We start from the raw sequence: 13,676 nt of genomic DNA on the forward strand, positions 1-13,676 counted from the left end.
GGCATTGTTATTCTTAGATGCACAGAAAGCATTTGACAACGTGAAATGGCAATTTAGGACTATAGAACTACAAAAGATGGACTTTGAGGATAGATTCATTAATATGGTTAAACTATATATAAAGAACAATTGGCAAACGTAATAATAAATGGCAAAATGACAGAGAAAGTAGACATTAGAAAAGGAACTAAACAAGGATGTCCACTATCTCCATTATTATTTATTTTGACCCTAGAAATCTTAAACAGAAAAATAAGACAAGATAAAGAAATAAAAGGAATGAAAATTAAAAGAGAAGAATATAAATTACAAGCATTTGCGGATGATTTAATATTTATTATGGAAGAACCAACCGAAATGGGCCTAAAGTTAATTGAGCAAATAGAAGAGTATGGAAAAATAGCAGGATTTAAAATAAATAAAGATAAGACAAAAAATATAGTTGAAAATATGAGAGAAAAACAAAGGAATCAATTAATGAAGAAGTTAGATATTCAAATAGTGAAGAAAGTGAAATATTTGGGCCTCCAATTAACTTTAAGATGTATTACAGTGAAGGAAGATAATTATTATAAACTGAGAAATCAAATTGAAACAGACTTGGAAAAATGGGAAAATCTGCAATTATCATTAATGGGAAGAATAGCTCTAATTAAAATGAATATATTACCAAGAATCTTGTTTTTCTTTCAAATGATTCCAATAAAGCTAGAGAAAAAATATTTTGAGAGCCTGAATAAAATGATGTGGAAATATATATTGCAAGGAAAAAAAGCAAGGATTAATCTGAAACTGCTTCAAGATTCTAGAACTAGAGGAGGATTTGGTCTACCAAATTGGGAACTTTATCATCAAGTGGCGATGTTAACTTGGGTCGAAGAATGGATTTTGAGAAATACAAGACTATTGACTTTGGAAGGACATGATTTGAAACTAGGTTGGCATGCCTTCTTATGGTATGGGAAAAACAGGATACATGGATACTTTCAGAGACATTGTGTAAGGAATGGTTTGTTAACAGTATGGGAGGGAGTGAAAGAAAAACATTATATGGAAATACCAATGTGGCTTTCAACAATATAAGCATTGACATATCCAAATATGATTTATATGGACAATATTGTAAGATACAAGGACATTTTAACAAAGAAGGGAGAACTAAAACAGAAATAAGATCTAGAAAAACAAGGGATTGAGACTGATTGGTATACGAGACTATAAATACAATCAAGATATGATAAAGATTTGAAGCAATATGGTTTTAATTTGGGGGAATCAGAATTGGATGAAAGAATAATTAAAAGATTGTATAATTATTACAAATTAAATTAGAAGATGAAGAAGTAAAAGAAACAATGCTAACATGGGCAAAAAACTCAATAGAATTAGAGAAATGGCAATAACTGTGGGAAAGGAATTATAAATTGACAATGGCAACTGCATACAAAAAAAATCTATATAAAATGTTTTATAGATGGCATATGCCACCAGAAAGGCTAGCAAAAATGTTTAAGGATAAATCAGCTAAATGCTGGAAATGTTCGCATTTGCAGGGATCATATTATCATATGTGGTGGTCGTGCACAGAAGCAAAAGACTATTGGTTTAGAATACAGATATGGTTAGAGGAAATGTTACATAAACGTATAGAATTAAAACCAGAGGTTTTCTTATTGGATATTTTGCCAGAGAGATATAGCAAAGAAGATACGTATTTAATCATTCACATAATAACAACAGCAAGAATTGTATTTGCGTAACATTGGAAGACAGAGAAAATCCCGCCAGAAGGGGATTTTCAAAAAAGATTTTATACTGGTCGGAAATGAATAGATTAACTCTAAGAATAAAAGATAAAGAGGAATCGGTGTATTTCAAGACATGGGGAAGATTCTATGTATGGTTAGAAAGAAATATGAATAAAAGATGATGGATAAATTATTTAGATAATAGAAAGTTAAATGAGGGAGAAGAAAAAAAGGAAATAGAAACCCAGATGACACCAAAGTCAGGAAAAGGTGGATTTGGGGCGGGAGGGGGAGAAAAGAAGATTAGAAATATAAATGTACAATTATGATGATAGAAATGACAGATTGGGTAAAATTGAAAAGAAAGTATGTATTATTAGAAAATTGGAGTTACTTGGATACCAAACAAGGGAAATATTGCAAAGAACAAAGAAGAAAGAAAGGAGAGAGGAGTAGAAGAGGAGAGTAGAAGAGTAGAAGAGGAGAGAGAGAGAGGAATGGAAGAAAGGGGAAAGGACAGGAAGGAAGGACAGATAAGAGTAGGAGAGAAGGTTAGAAAGAGGGAAAAGAGGGGAGGAGTGGGGGAAAGGGAGGGGAAGTAGGGAAGGAGAGGAGGAAGGAAGGAAGGAAGAGAGGAGAGAAGAAGATAGGGAAGGGAAAGAAAGATGAAGGAGAAGGTTTGTTGTGAAATGAAGGAATAGAAAGGGTAGAAGAGCAACTCCGAATGTAATTAAAATGTTTTATTTTTATGCTTTCTTTAGAAGAAATATGTATGTATGACCAATTATGGATAAGAGAATGCTGAATTATCTGCTCTTTTGCCACTGTCACAGCTGACCCTGCAATCATTCTTGTCTTGGCATTGTGACTGTAGTGCCACTCAATGGCAGCAGTGGCCTGATTCATAGTTTTTAATAGTTATATTTATTATTCATTATTTTATGAATGAACACTCTCATTTCATTAATATGAAGTAAACCAGCTTGAATTGGAAACGTAAGTGGCATATACATTTTGGCAAAAAATAAAATAAAATTGATCCTTCAAAATTTACTTCTGTACCTATGATAGTTTTGCAAGTACCTACTTATTTTTATGCAAATTGCATACATGTCCTCCACCCTCCCCACCTCATTAATATCTAAAACCTTGCAGCTGCCATTTTTTTAAATCCTTGAGTTGTCCAGATTGTTTTCTGAAGTCATCTTTTATTCTTAGCCAATGTGTTTTTTAAAATATCAAAATATCTGCACCAGGGGTGAAATGCTCCCGGTTCGGACCGGCTTGCGCAATCCGGTAGCGATGGTGGCTGCTGGTTCAGAGGACCGGTAGCAAAAATCCCTGCCCCCCCCCGCCTCTGCTGAGCCACACCATCAGCAGAGGTGTGTTTTTTTTACTTTTAAAAGCAGGTTTTTCTTCAGCCGAAACATGCCTTTAAAAGTTAAAAAAAAAGCCTTTGATGATCCCGCCCCTCAGCTGAGATCGGCAGAGCCTTTAAACTAAAAATTTTTTTTTAAAAAAAAGGCTCCTCTGGCGATCTCACCTGAGTTCCTCATCAGCAGAACCTTAAAAAACATGTTTTCTGTAGAAAACATGTAGAAAACCTCCTTTTAAGAGATTCTAAGGCACTTATCTGATTTCTGATCAAACGCATGGCTTTTTTCCCAGCCCGAAAGCCTCAGTTTCACTTTCAGCACCAGACAGAATCAGTTGCTTAGCTAATCTATTTCATCACTGAGCAATTAATGCTGGCTGACTTTGCTGGCTGAGGAACTCTGGGAATTGAAGTCCACAAACCTTAAAGTTACTAAAGTTGGAGACCCCTGATCTAAAAAATATTAATAAAATAAAATAATAAAATAAAATATTTGCGCAGCTTTCTGAGATTTGATGTGTTTCTGTAGTGTTTCACTCTAACTACACAAACACACAAAATCTCAGAAAGCTGTATGTGGTATTTTGTGTGTGTGTGAGAGAGTTGTGTTGTGTTGTGTGTATGTAAAGTGTGGAAGTTGGTTTTTGAGCTTTTTCTGGCTGTGTGAAGTGTGAAGTGTAGCTGCTTTTATTTATTTATTTATTTATTTATTTATTTATTTATTTTATTTATTTATTTATTTAGATTTTTATACCGCCCTTCTCCCAAAGGACTCAGGGCGGTGTACAGCCAAATTATAAAACAGTACAATATACAAATTAAAACAAAGACTTAAAATAAACATATTCAATAAATGCCGAGATTTAAAACCATCAAATGTAAAACCCCTAAAATTCATTAAATAATAACCCCAATTAAAATTACTTAGGATTTAAAAATTTAGGCCAGTCCCGCTTGAATAAATAAATGCGTTTTCAATTCACGGCGAAAGGTCCAAAGGTCAGGTAATTGACGCAAGCCAGGGGGAAGTTTGTTCCAGAGGGTAGGAGCTCCAACAGAGAAGGCCCTTCCCCTGGGGGCCGCCAGCCGACATTGCTTGGCGGACGGCACCCTGAGAAGACCCTCTCTATGTGAGCGTACGGGTTGGTGGGAGGCATGAGGTAACAGCAGGCGGTCCCGTAAGTACCCGGGCCCTAAGTCATGGAGCGCTTTAAAGGTGATAACCAAAACCTTAAAGTGCACCCAAAAGACCACAGGTAGCCAGTGCAGTCTGCGCAGGAGCGGTGTTACATGGGAGCAACGTGTAGCTCCCTCAATCACCCGCGCAGCTGCATTCTGAACTAACTGAAGCCTCCGAGTGCACTTCAAGGGTAGCCCCATGTAGAGAGCATTGCAATAATCCAAATGAGAGGTGACAAGAGCGTGAGTGACCGTGCATAAGGCATCCCAGTCGAGGAAGGGGCGCAACTGGCGGACCAAGCGCACCTGGTAAAAAGCTCTCCTGAGACGGCCACCAGATGATCTTCAAACGACAGCTGTCCATCCAGGAGAACACCCAAGTTGTGCACCCTTTCCGTTGGGGCCAATGACTCGCCCCCAACAGTCGGCTGCGGTTGCAGCTGACTGTACCGGGGTGCCGGCATCCACAGCCACTCCGTTACACTGTGTGTGAGTCAATTGTGTTGTGTTGTGTGTGTGTAAAGTGTGAAAGTTGGTTTTTGGTACTTCTTATTGTTTTTTATACTTTATTATTTTTATTATTTATTGTTATTGGCCACGCCCACCCAGTCATCTGACCACCAAGCCACGCCCACCAATTAAGCCATGCCCACAGAACCGGTAGGGAAAATTTTTAGATTTCACCCCTGATCTGCACCTGTTAAAGATTCATGACTTATGCACACATTTTCTCTGAACTTTGTTTGTGAGAGTATTTTTAAAAATATTCTGGAGAAAACAAATGTTTTCCTTTTATAAAACCTAAAGGCTCATCTTCTACAACTTCCTATCCTCACCCCCACAGGTTTTCTGAAGTTTTGCTGGTTTCTCTTGGTATGAATAAATGCTCAAAAAGACATTTATAAATTAAAGGCATCTATATATTTTTATGAGCCCAACCAAAATGGAAATACTACTTTTATACAACCCTCCACAAACCTATTAACTTGAAACTTTAAAGATATGACTCTCAAGAATTGCTAGCTAATTTAATCACTTCTACTACAAATCACAAGAATTAATTACAGCCTTCCTTTTAGTTGTTATTTAAACTTCAGTAAATATAATATCAGTTTAGTTATTATTATTCATGAACACTTTCTCCATTAATAAATAGAATACTTACAGCTGTTTACAATAATAGTTACAAGCATTATGACTTCAATAGTAACAAACAGAGAAGAGAGTAATTCAGTTGGATCCCTGGCTCAGTCCAAGGCAAAAGGGGCAGAATCCAAACTTGTAGTTTATTGATCTTTACAGAGCCATGGGCCAAAGGCCTCTCCATGCACACTGAGATGGAGACAGCTAACTTGGATGGGGGCTCCTATCTGTATCAAGAGCAATGCTTCTGGGCTGGAGATTTCCTTTGCTTCAACCAAGAATTGTCAAATTTAGAATATACAGAAAGTTATAAGTGATGAAGACAGCATCTGTATATTGTATATTGTCCACTTTAACAGAGTCAGAAGTCAGATGTTAATGCCATAATTTTCTTCACCCGGCTTTTCCTAAGCCTCTGCTTAGTTAATCTCACTATCAAAATAGGGATTTAGAATACTGATATTTCAAAAGACAGGCTTTGCAGTAACAGTTGTGAGCACTGATTTTCTGAATTGACAAGACAAAAGGGTGTATAATTTGTTCATGTAATATTACTTTACACTAATAAAAATTCTTTGCCAAAGCACTTGGAGAATTACTGATAGCCAGAATGAGTGGAATCATCCTAATTTCAAAACTGTGGTTATCTTTGAAGTGGTCTTTGTGAATATCAGAACCACTGTACCACATCTTTCAAAAATCCTGGAGCATCAGGGAACAACAGAGGACTAGAAAAGAGCTGATGTGCTTCTCTCTTTTTTTTTTTTGCTTAAAAAGTTTTATTTTAACATTCATATCCAATAACATATTTAATGTACTATCATATACAATTAATCGGACCTGCCCGGTCACCACCCCCTTCCTTTAACTCTCTTCCCTTCTCTACTTTCTTCCACTTTCCACGACCATCCTCCCCTTCTCTTATCTACATCCTCTCCTCCTTCCTCCCTACTCTTTTCTTCTCCCTCTTCTATCCCTCTTCCTTCCTTTCCTCTTCCTCCTCTTCTCTTTCCTACCTCCTTCTCTCTTCTACTTTCTTCCTTCCCATCATTCTGAAACGGTAGGCAGGCAGCTCCGATCTTACATCGATTATACATCTTCAATCATCTCTGTACATTAACCATCAATCCATTTTCTACCTCATCCCCCCTCCCCCTCCCTCCCCCTCCCTCCCCCATCCCCCGGGACTTCCCAGAACCGAATACAGGGTATAAAACTAACAGTCAAAAATTAAAATATAACACAAATCATAATCCATAGTCACTCCTTAAAACCTCGACTCCCTGATCTCAGAAATTTCCAATTGAGTTCGTATTTGTTCTTCATACATAGTACATAGTTTTTAATATCCAACCTTCATCAATCAGTACCAAAACAAAGTTCCATCTTCCAATATTCACCAAGGATTCTTCTGAAATATCTTTCTTCCTTAAGCAGGCTCTCAAGAATAGTTCATATTTCCAACTTAATCTCTTAAATTTTACTGTCCAACCTCCAAGGATAAACAATAATCCATCTTTTCATATCTTCAGTATCATTTACATACATCAAATCAGATTACATATATTATTATTAATCCTATATTATCTCCACAATATATCAATTGTAATAATTAAAATCTTCACTTTACCTTACTTATATCAAATAACATTATTAAAATTACACCTATAACTTATCCAAAATATATCAGTTATAACAATTAAATTCTAGTTAACCATATAACAACATTACATCCATCTCTCAAATATAATATTTAATCCAAATTAAATTTTACTATCTATCCTCCAAAATTAAACAATATTCCATCTTCCTATTCCTTTATACCTCAAATATATCAAATAGTACCCCTAAAATTACACATTTATATCCAAAATAAATCATTTACAAAAATTAACCATAATCATATATAATAAAGTTAAACATTCTCACTCCCCTTATTTTCTATCTTACACATTTTCCACCATCTATTCACCATTCAACTTAACATCTATCCATAAAGGGTTCCCAATCTTTAATACATTAGCATTACTGCTTTAAAAACTGTATTAAGAAAATACTTTCTTCCTTTATAATTCACTGTTAAGCCAGCTGGAATCTCCCATCTAAAATATATCTGATGTTTCTTAAGCTCATCCACTAAAAAGGCAAATTCTTTTCTCTTTCTTAACATTTTAGGAGGAATTTCCTTCATCATTATTATATCTTGTCCTAGTATTTGAAATTTATTTTTATAAAATGCTTGCAAAATTCCATACCTAATCTTCTTATTTGTAAAATAAATAACCACATCTCTCGGTAAACACTTCTGCCTTGCCAACCAAGAATTAACACGATAAATTTTTTCAATATTAACTTCAAAATCTTCTGGTTCCACTCCATCTATCTGAGCAAAGGCCTGAGTAAAAATCTCTTTCAAATTTTCTTCCTTACATTCTTTTAATCCTCTCAACCTTGTAGCATATTCCATTAATTTATATTGTAATATAACCCTTTCTTCATCTGCCCTATCCACCTTAACCTGAATATCGTCTATTTTATTTTCTAAATTCAAATTAATTTGAACTTCATCTATTTTCCTTTGCAAATCTAAATTAATTTGGTTAATTTCTTCCAGTCTTTCCTCTGTTTGAGTACTAGATAACAATAATGGATTAATTGATTCCTTTAATTTTTTCATCTCCCTCCTCTGTTCTTCCACCATATCTTTAAAATCCAAAATTTCTTTCTCCATTTCATCAAATTTTTGATCTATTTCTGAAAGATGAACCTCCATAAGCTCCTGTAAAAAATTCCTTAAGCCATCTTTAATATCTTCTTTCAATTTCTGTATCTGAAGTGAGGAAATTTCCAGTATTTTAGAAGTAGTTAAATCTCTTTGCTTGAAAGCCATTTTTAAACTAAGTAATACCAAGAAGAAGGAAAGAAAAAAAAAGAAAAAGAAAAAAGAAAAATTCAATAAACTTTTTTTCTTAAACACTGTAATAAAAAGATAAAAAAGGATAAAAAATAAAAAATAAAAATTCCATTTAAAAAAATATCTTGTTATATTCTTCTTAAAGGTTCCACGCCAGCAATTGTAATAAGCATTTCCTTAACTTTCACTTTCAATATACAAAATGCCATTTACGTGCAATACACAAAACACCATTTCCTTTCATCATCTCCAATCTTGACTACGAATACATTCTCTATCAGGGAGTTAAAATCTTGTTACAATCAAATGCTAACACTCCAGTTTTCAGCTCTGTCCGTGTTAGAGTCCTTCAGTAATCCATTTCAGTCGCGGAGATGGACGCTGCGTTTTGTTCTGCCATTTGGCAGAAGCATTCCGGATTCTGGAGCTTTTTTCGGGCTATAGAAGGAGCTTTCCTGGGGCTCTACTTCAGCCTGAATGCTCACCTCCCCCTCTTTGCCCGAGGGAAGAGATTTCCAAGTCGCTTGACAGCAGATTAACGCTGTCTAAGCGGCTCTACAGAATCACATGGAACTGGCGGTCTGAGATAGCTTGCCATTAACGAAGTGGAGCCACCCGGAAGTGGCATTTAATTGTTGTTGAAGATTGAAAGGTGGAGGGTGTGGTAGGTTTTAAGAGGGAAGGTCTTGTAGGTAGCCGCTGTGGAGTTGTAGTTGTTGATTGGCTTTGGCGGGGGTGGAATTCTCTGTCCAGAGCTACGGACACGTTGTACCAGTCATTTAGTTGTTCTGGGATTCCTCTGGTGGAGCAGGCTTTTCTGGTTTTTTGATTGATTGCCTCTTTGAAATAGTGGAGGAGGATGTGGTCTGGCCAATGTCTAAGATTACCAGCGACCCTTCGAAAATCCCATACAAATTCTTTTAGAGGCTTGTTACCTTGTTTCATCATTTTTAAGGTGATTTCACATTCTGCAATTAGGTCATCATCTTGAAACCGGTTGCAAAGCAATGCAATAAATCCGTGAACATCATTTAATTCATGGGCACGTTCATTGTGTAGTTGAGCTATCCACTCTGAGGCTAGCCCGATGTTCATACCATCCAAGATGGCGTTGATTAGGCTTCTTTCTGATGGGTATTGATGTCTATATTGTTCAACGTAAGCCTCAATTCTGCTGAGAAAGTAAGCCAGGTGGTGTGGATTCCCATCAAAGGTTGCTTTGAAAGCAGGAGGGGCTGGGTGAGGGGTTGGAGGTGGGTTTAGCTGGCCTGCTTGCGGTTGAAGAGGAATTTGTGGGATGGCTGTTGCTGATTGTTGTAAAAATGTCTGTGGCTGGGGGAGAGCTGAAGCCACCGTGGCTGGTTGCTGAGTTGTAAAGGGGGGTGGAATCCCCCCTGGCTGCTGAGAAGAAAGTCCTTGAAATGCTTCAGCTGGTGCGGCAAAACCCGGCCTGGGGCCCCCAGGAAAGAAAGGTGCTGAAGCCACTGGTTGCCATTGGTATTGAATCCATCCTTGTCCAGGATAAAATGCCCAACCAGGAGGAATAGAAGCATCAGGAGGTAGCATAGGCCTCCGCTGGTGGGAAAAGTCAATTGGGGGGGGGTTGCGGTTCCCCCAAGTCCCTGGTGCTGCCTGAACTCCCTGCTGTGTGAAGAGGGGAAGGGAGGGCCTCCTGCATTCATTGGAATGGCTTCGAGCTTCAGTAATTTCCCCATCTGCTGGGACGGAAGATGAATTTAGGTGAGCTAAACTCAATGGCTCTCGAAGCAGGTGAGCTGAGCTTATACGAGGCCTCAGTTTCAAACGCTCAAAAGTTTCCGGGAGGTCCAATAGGGATTGGGATTTTAGGGGGTTTCTCAGGTCCCAATCCAGTGACTTTCCCGATTCTCCGGTTTTTACTGTCCTCCATTGAGATTGAGAAGAGGGAGGGGGCTCTCCATTCTGCCCCGGGGAAATGTTTTCTGCCAGGGATCTCACTTCTTGCAGTTGATGGGGAGGGGTTTGGCCGGAGCGACAGCTTACCCATGAATCGGAGCCTTTAGGCTGTGCACCAAGCTGACGAGCAGGCTCCACCACTTCAGGCTTTTGAGTCATATCTTCCGATGGGAAGTAGGTGATCTCGACCAAGTCTTCAGATTCCAGCCTCTCTGCCCCTTCAAGGCTTTCAGCTTGCTGGCCTTCCATCTTCGCTGGGTCTTTGCACCACTGTGGAGGTTGCGGAGGCTCGGGCCCAGCACCTCCCTAATGGGCCCCCTGAGCGGAGGAGAGGGTACCGTTAAGCCAAAGAAAGTTAGGAGTTTTGGAATAATGTCAAGGTTCCAGAAAAACCTCCTCTGCATAAAAAAAACTCAGAAGCCATTGTCTTTCAGAGTTCTTTACTAGCATAAGGAATCTGGCACACGATGAGTGAAATTCCAAAACTGAAACTTCCGGATTCATTTCCCAGTTATACAAACCCCAAGAGTCCCACCCCCCTAACCCCTTTGCCGGTCACATGGTCCAACATTCTTCCACTTTATTCGAAACCTCTTCTTGCCACTCCTTCTGCAGATGTGAACACAACACAGTCGCGGAGATGGACGCTGCATTTTGTTCTGCCATTTGGCAGAAGCGTTCTGGATTCTGGAACTGTGTTGTGTCTGGAGCGTTTTTTTGGGCTATAGAAGGAGCGTTCCCATCAAGCCACCAGGAATCTTCCTGGGGCTTTCTTGGGGGCTCTACTTCAGCCCGAAGGCTCACCTTCCCCTCTTTGCCTGAGGGAAGAGATTTCCAAGTTGCTTGACAGCAGATTAACGCTGTCTAAGCGGCTCTACAGAATCACACAGAACTGGCAGTCTGAAATAGCTTGCCATTAACAAAGCGGAGCCACCCGGAAGTCTCGAGCGGATGTGCTTCTCATCTTCAAAAAAGGTGGGGGAAAAAACAGACCCAGGAAACTACAGACCAATCAGCCTAACCTCAAAATCCGGGAAGATACTGGAAAAGATAATAAAAAAACAGATCTGCCAACATCTAGAAATGAGTAACGTAATAACTAGCAGTCAGCATGCGTTAAAAACAGATCATGCCAAACCAATCTTATTTCATTCTTCAATATAGTGACTAAATTAGTAGACAAGCAAAATACTGAGAACATAATATAGCAATAACACTTTAGACTTATATACCACTTCACGGTGCAACCCTCTCTAAGTGGTCTAAGTGGTTTACAGAGTCAGCATATTGCCCCCAACGATCTGGGTCCTCATTTTACCAACCTTGGAAGGTTGAAAGGCTGAGTCAACCTCAGTCTGGTGCGATTCGATCTGCCAAACTGCTGGCAGCCAGTGATCAGCAGTAGTAGCCTGCAGTACTGCACTCTAACCATTGCGTCACAATAAGTAATATACTTAGACTTCAGCAAGGCATTTGACAAAGTACACCACAACCTACTTCTTGATAAGCTAGAAAAAAGTGGGATAGATTGCATCACCACCAGATGGATTCACAACTGGCTGACAAACTGTACTCAACGAGTAGTCCTTAATGGATCTATGTCTACATGGAGGGAAGTAAGCAGTGGGGTACCACATGATTCCATCTTAGGCCTAGTACTCTTCAATATCTTCATAAACAACTTAGATGAGGGGATAGAAGGGGAACTTACCAAATTTGTGGATGATACTAAGCTGGCAGGAATAGCTAACACTCTAGATGATAGGCTCAAGATCCAGATGGATCTTGGCAGACTTGAACACTGGGCCCTATCTAACAAATGAAATTCAATGTAGAGAAAAGTAAAGTCTTACACTTAGGCCAGGGGTAGTCAACCTTCTTATACCTACTACCCACTTTTGTGTCTCTGTTAGTAGTAAAATTTTCTAACCGCCCACCGGTTCCACAGTAATGCACCGTGTATCGTCATCTGCATATGCCTCTCGCGCATTGTGGATTGGGTTTGAGGGGGAGGGGCGACAGTAGAAAAAGTGCAGAGAAGAGTAACCAAGATGATTAGGGGACTGGAAACTAAAACATATGAAGAATGGTTACAGGAACCGGGCATGGCTAGTCTATGAAGAGAAGGGCCAGGAGAGACATGATAGCAGTGTTCCAATATTTGAGGGGCTTCCACAGAGAGGAGGAGGTCAAACTATTTTCCAAGACACCTGAAGGCCAGACAAGAAATAATGATCAAGGAGAGATTCAACCTAAAAATAAGGAGAAATTTTCTGACAGTGAGAACAATCAACCAATAGAACAGCTTGCCTTCGGAAGTTGTGAGTGCTTCATTACTGGAGAGATTGGACTGCCATTTGTCAGACATGATGTAGGGTCTCCTGCTTGGGTGGAGGGTTGGACTAGTTGACCTACAAGTTCCCTTCCAATTCTGTTAATCTGCAATCTGTAATATAGCAAATTATTTTTATTTCCTCTGAGTTGAACGCCAAGAGCTATAAACTTTAAAAAATTGGTCATTCCTGGATGCTAAACATATTAGTGCTAATACTTTGGGGGTGGGGTGGGGTGATGCTGGCTGTGCATGAGCAAACTCAAAGAATAAATTTACATTGCTACTTAATTTTAAGGAAATTCAGTTAAAATATTTTCCATGTCATCAACAGATAACAACATGGACAATAATGCAATGAAGCCTAAACAGGAGACAACTGAAGAGAAAGACAGTGCTGCAATAATTATGAAAGTGGCAAGTGTACTTTTTCTTTATTTTGAAATATTTGAATAGATTTGATGTGGAAACAGAGAATTGACTCAGTTGATAATAACTTAATGATTTATGCTCAAAGATTTTGCAAGATAGCAGTTTGGACTTTTAAAGATTACTTAGGGTAGCATAGTAATGATGTAACTCTACCCTGTAAAAAGTTAACAAAATTAGCTAAGATTGGAAACCAGGAGAGCTGGGAAACTAATAACTGAAAAAACATTTTACAGCTACTGCAATTATAATTGATTGGATCAGTCCAAGCCAGAACCTACAATCCTGAATACTGAGTGTAAGATTCACAAAACATGTTTTAAAAGACTTAATTCCATTGGAAGAGTATTAAGTGGATGGTGTTTAACCGTTCCCTATCCAGAGTCTTCTCAATTCTGAGCCCAGGGAGTATTTGTTTTATGAGGAACTGCTGTTGAAGGAGACTCTTGGAATCTTGAATGCCAGGGATATAGAATCAGGCTGTTCCACATGGTTAAGACTGCCAACTACCAATTGCCAGTAGCTTTCCAAAATGCTATTTTTTGGAAGCCAGAGTCAAATAACCATTTGTATGTTAGCATTAACTGTCACTATGATCTCTAAATCTCTTTAGTAATATAA

The 13,676-nt window shown here is 38.6% G+C and overlaps 1 protein-coding gene across 2 annotated transcripts in view; it reads left to right on the forward strand.

Moving 5' to 3' along the window:
* Positions 1 to 13,676, forward strand: part of SLC2A9 (solute carrier family 2 member 9) — a 129,956-nt gene that overhangs the window by 9,025 nt on the left and 107,255 nt on the right. For both annotated transcript variants that reach the window (XM_058191988.1, XM_058191989.1), the window contains one exon: positions 12,961 to 13,043. In XM_058191988.1, the coding sequence (XP_058047971.1) occupies positions 12,961 to 13,043 (83 nt within the window). The remainder of the gene's footprint in view (positions 1 to 12,960; positions 13,044 to 13,676) is intronic.

The sequence above is a fragment of the Ahaetulla prasina genome, chromosome 8, assembly GCF_028640845.1.
Source record: "Ahaetulla prasina isolate Xishuangbanna chromosome 8, ASM2864084v1, whole genome shotgun sequence".
Taxonomy (NCBI): Eukaryota; Metazoa; Chordata; class Lepidosauria; order Squamata; family Colubridae; genus Ahaetulla; species Ahaetulla prasina.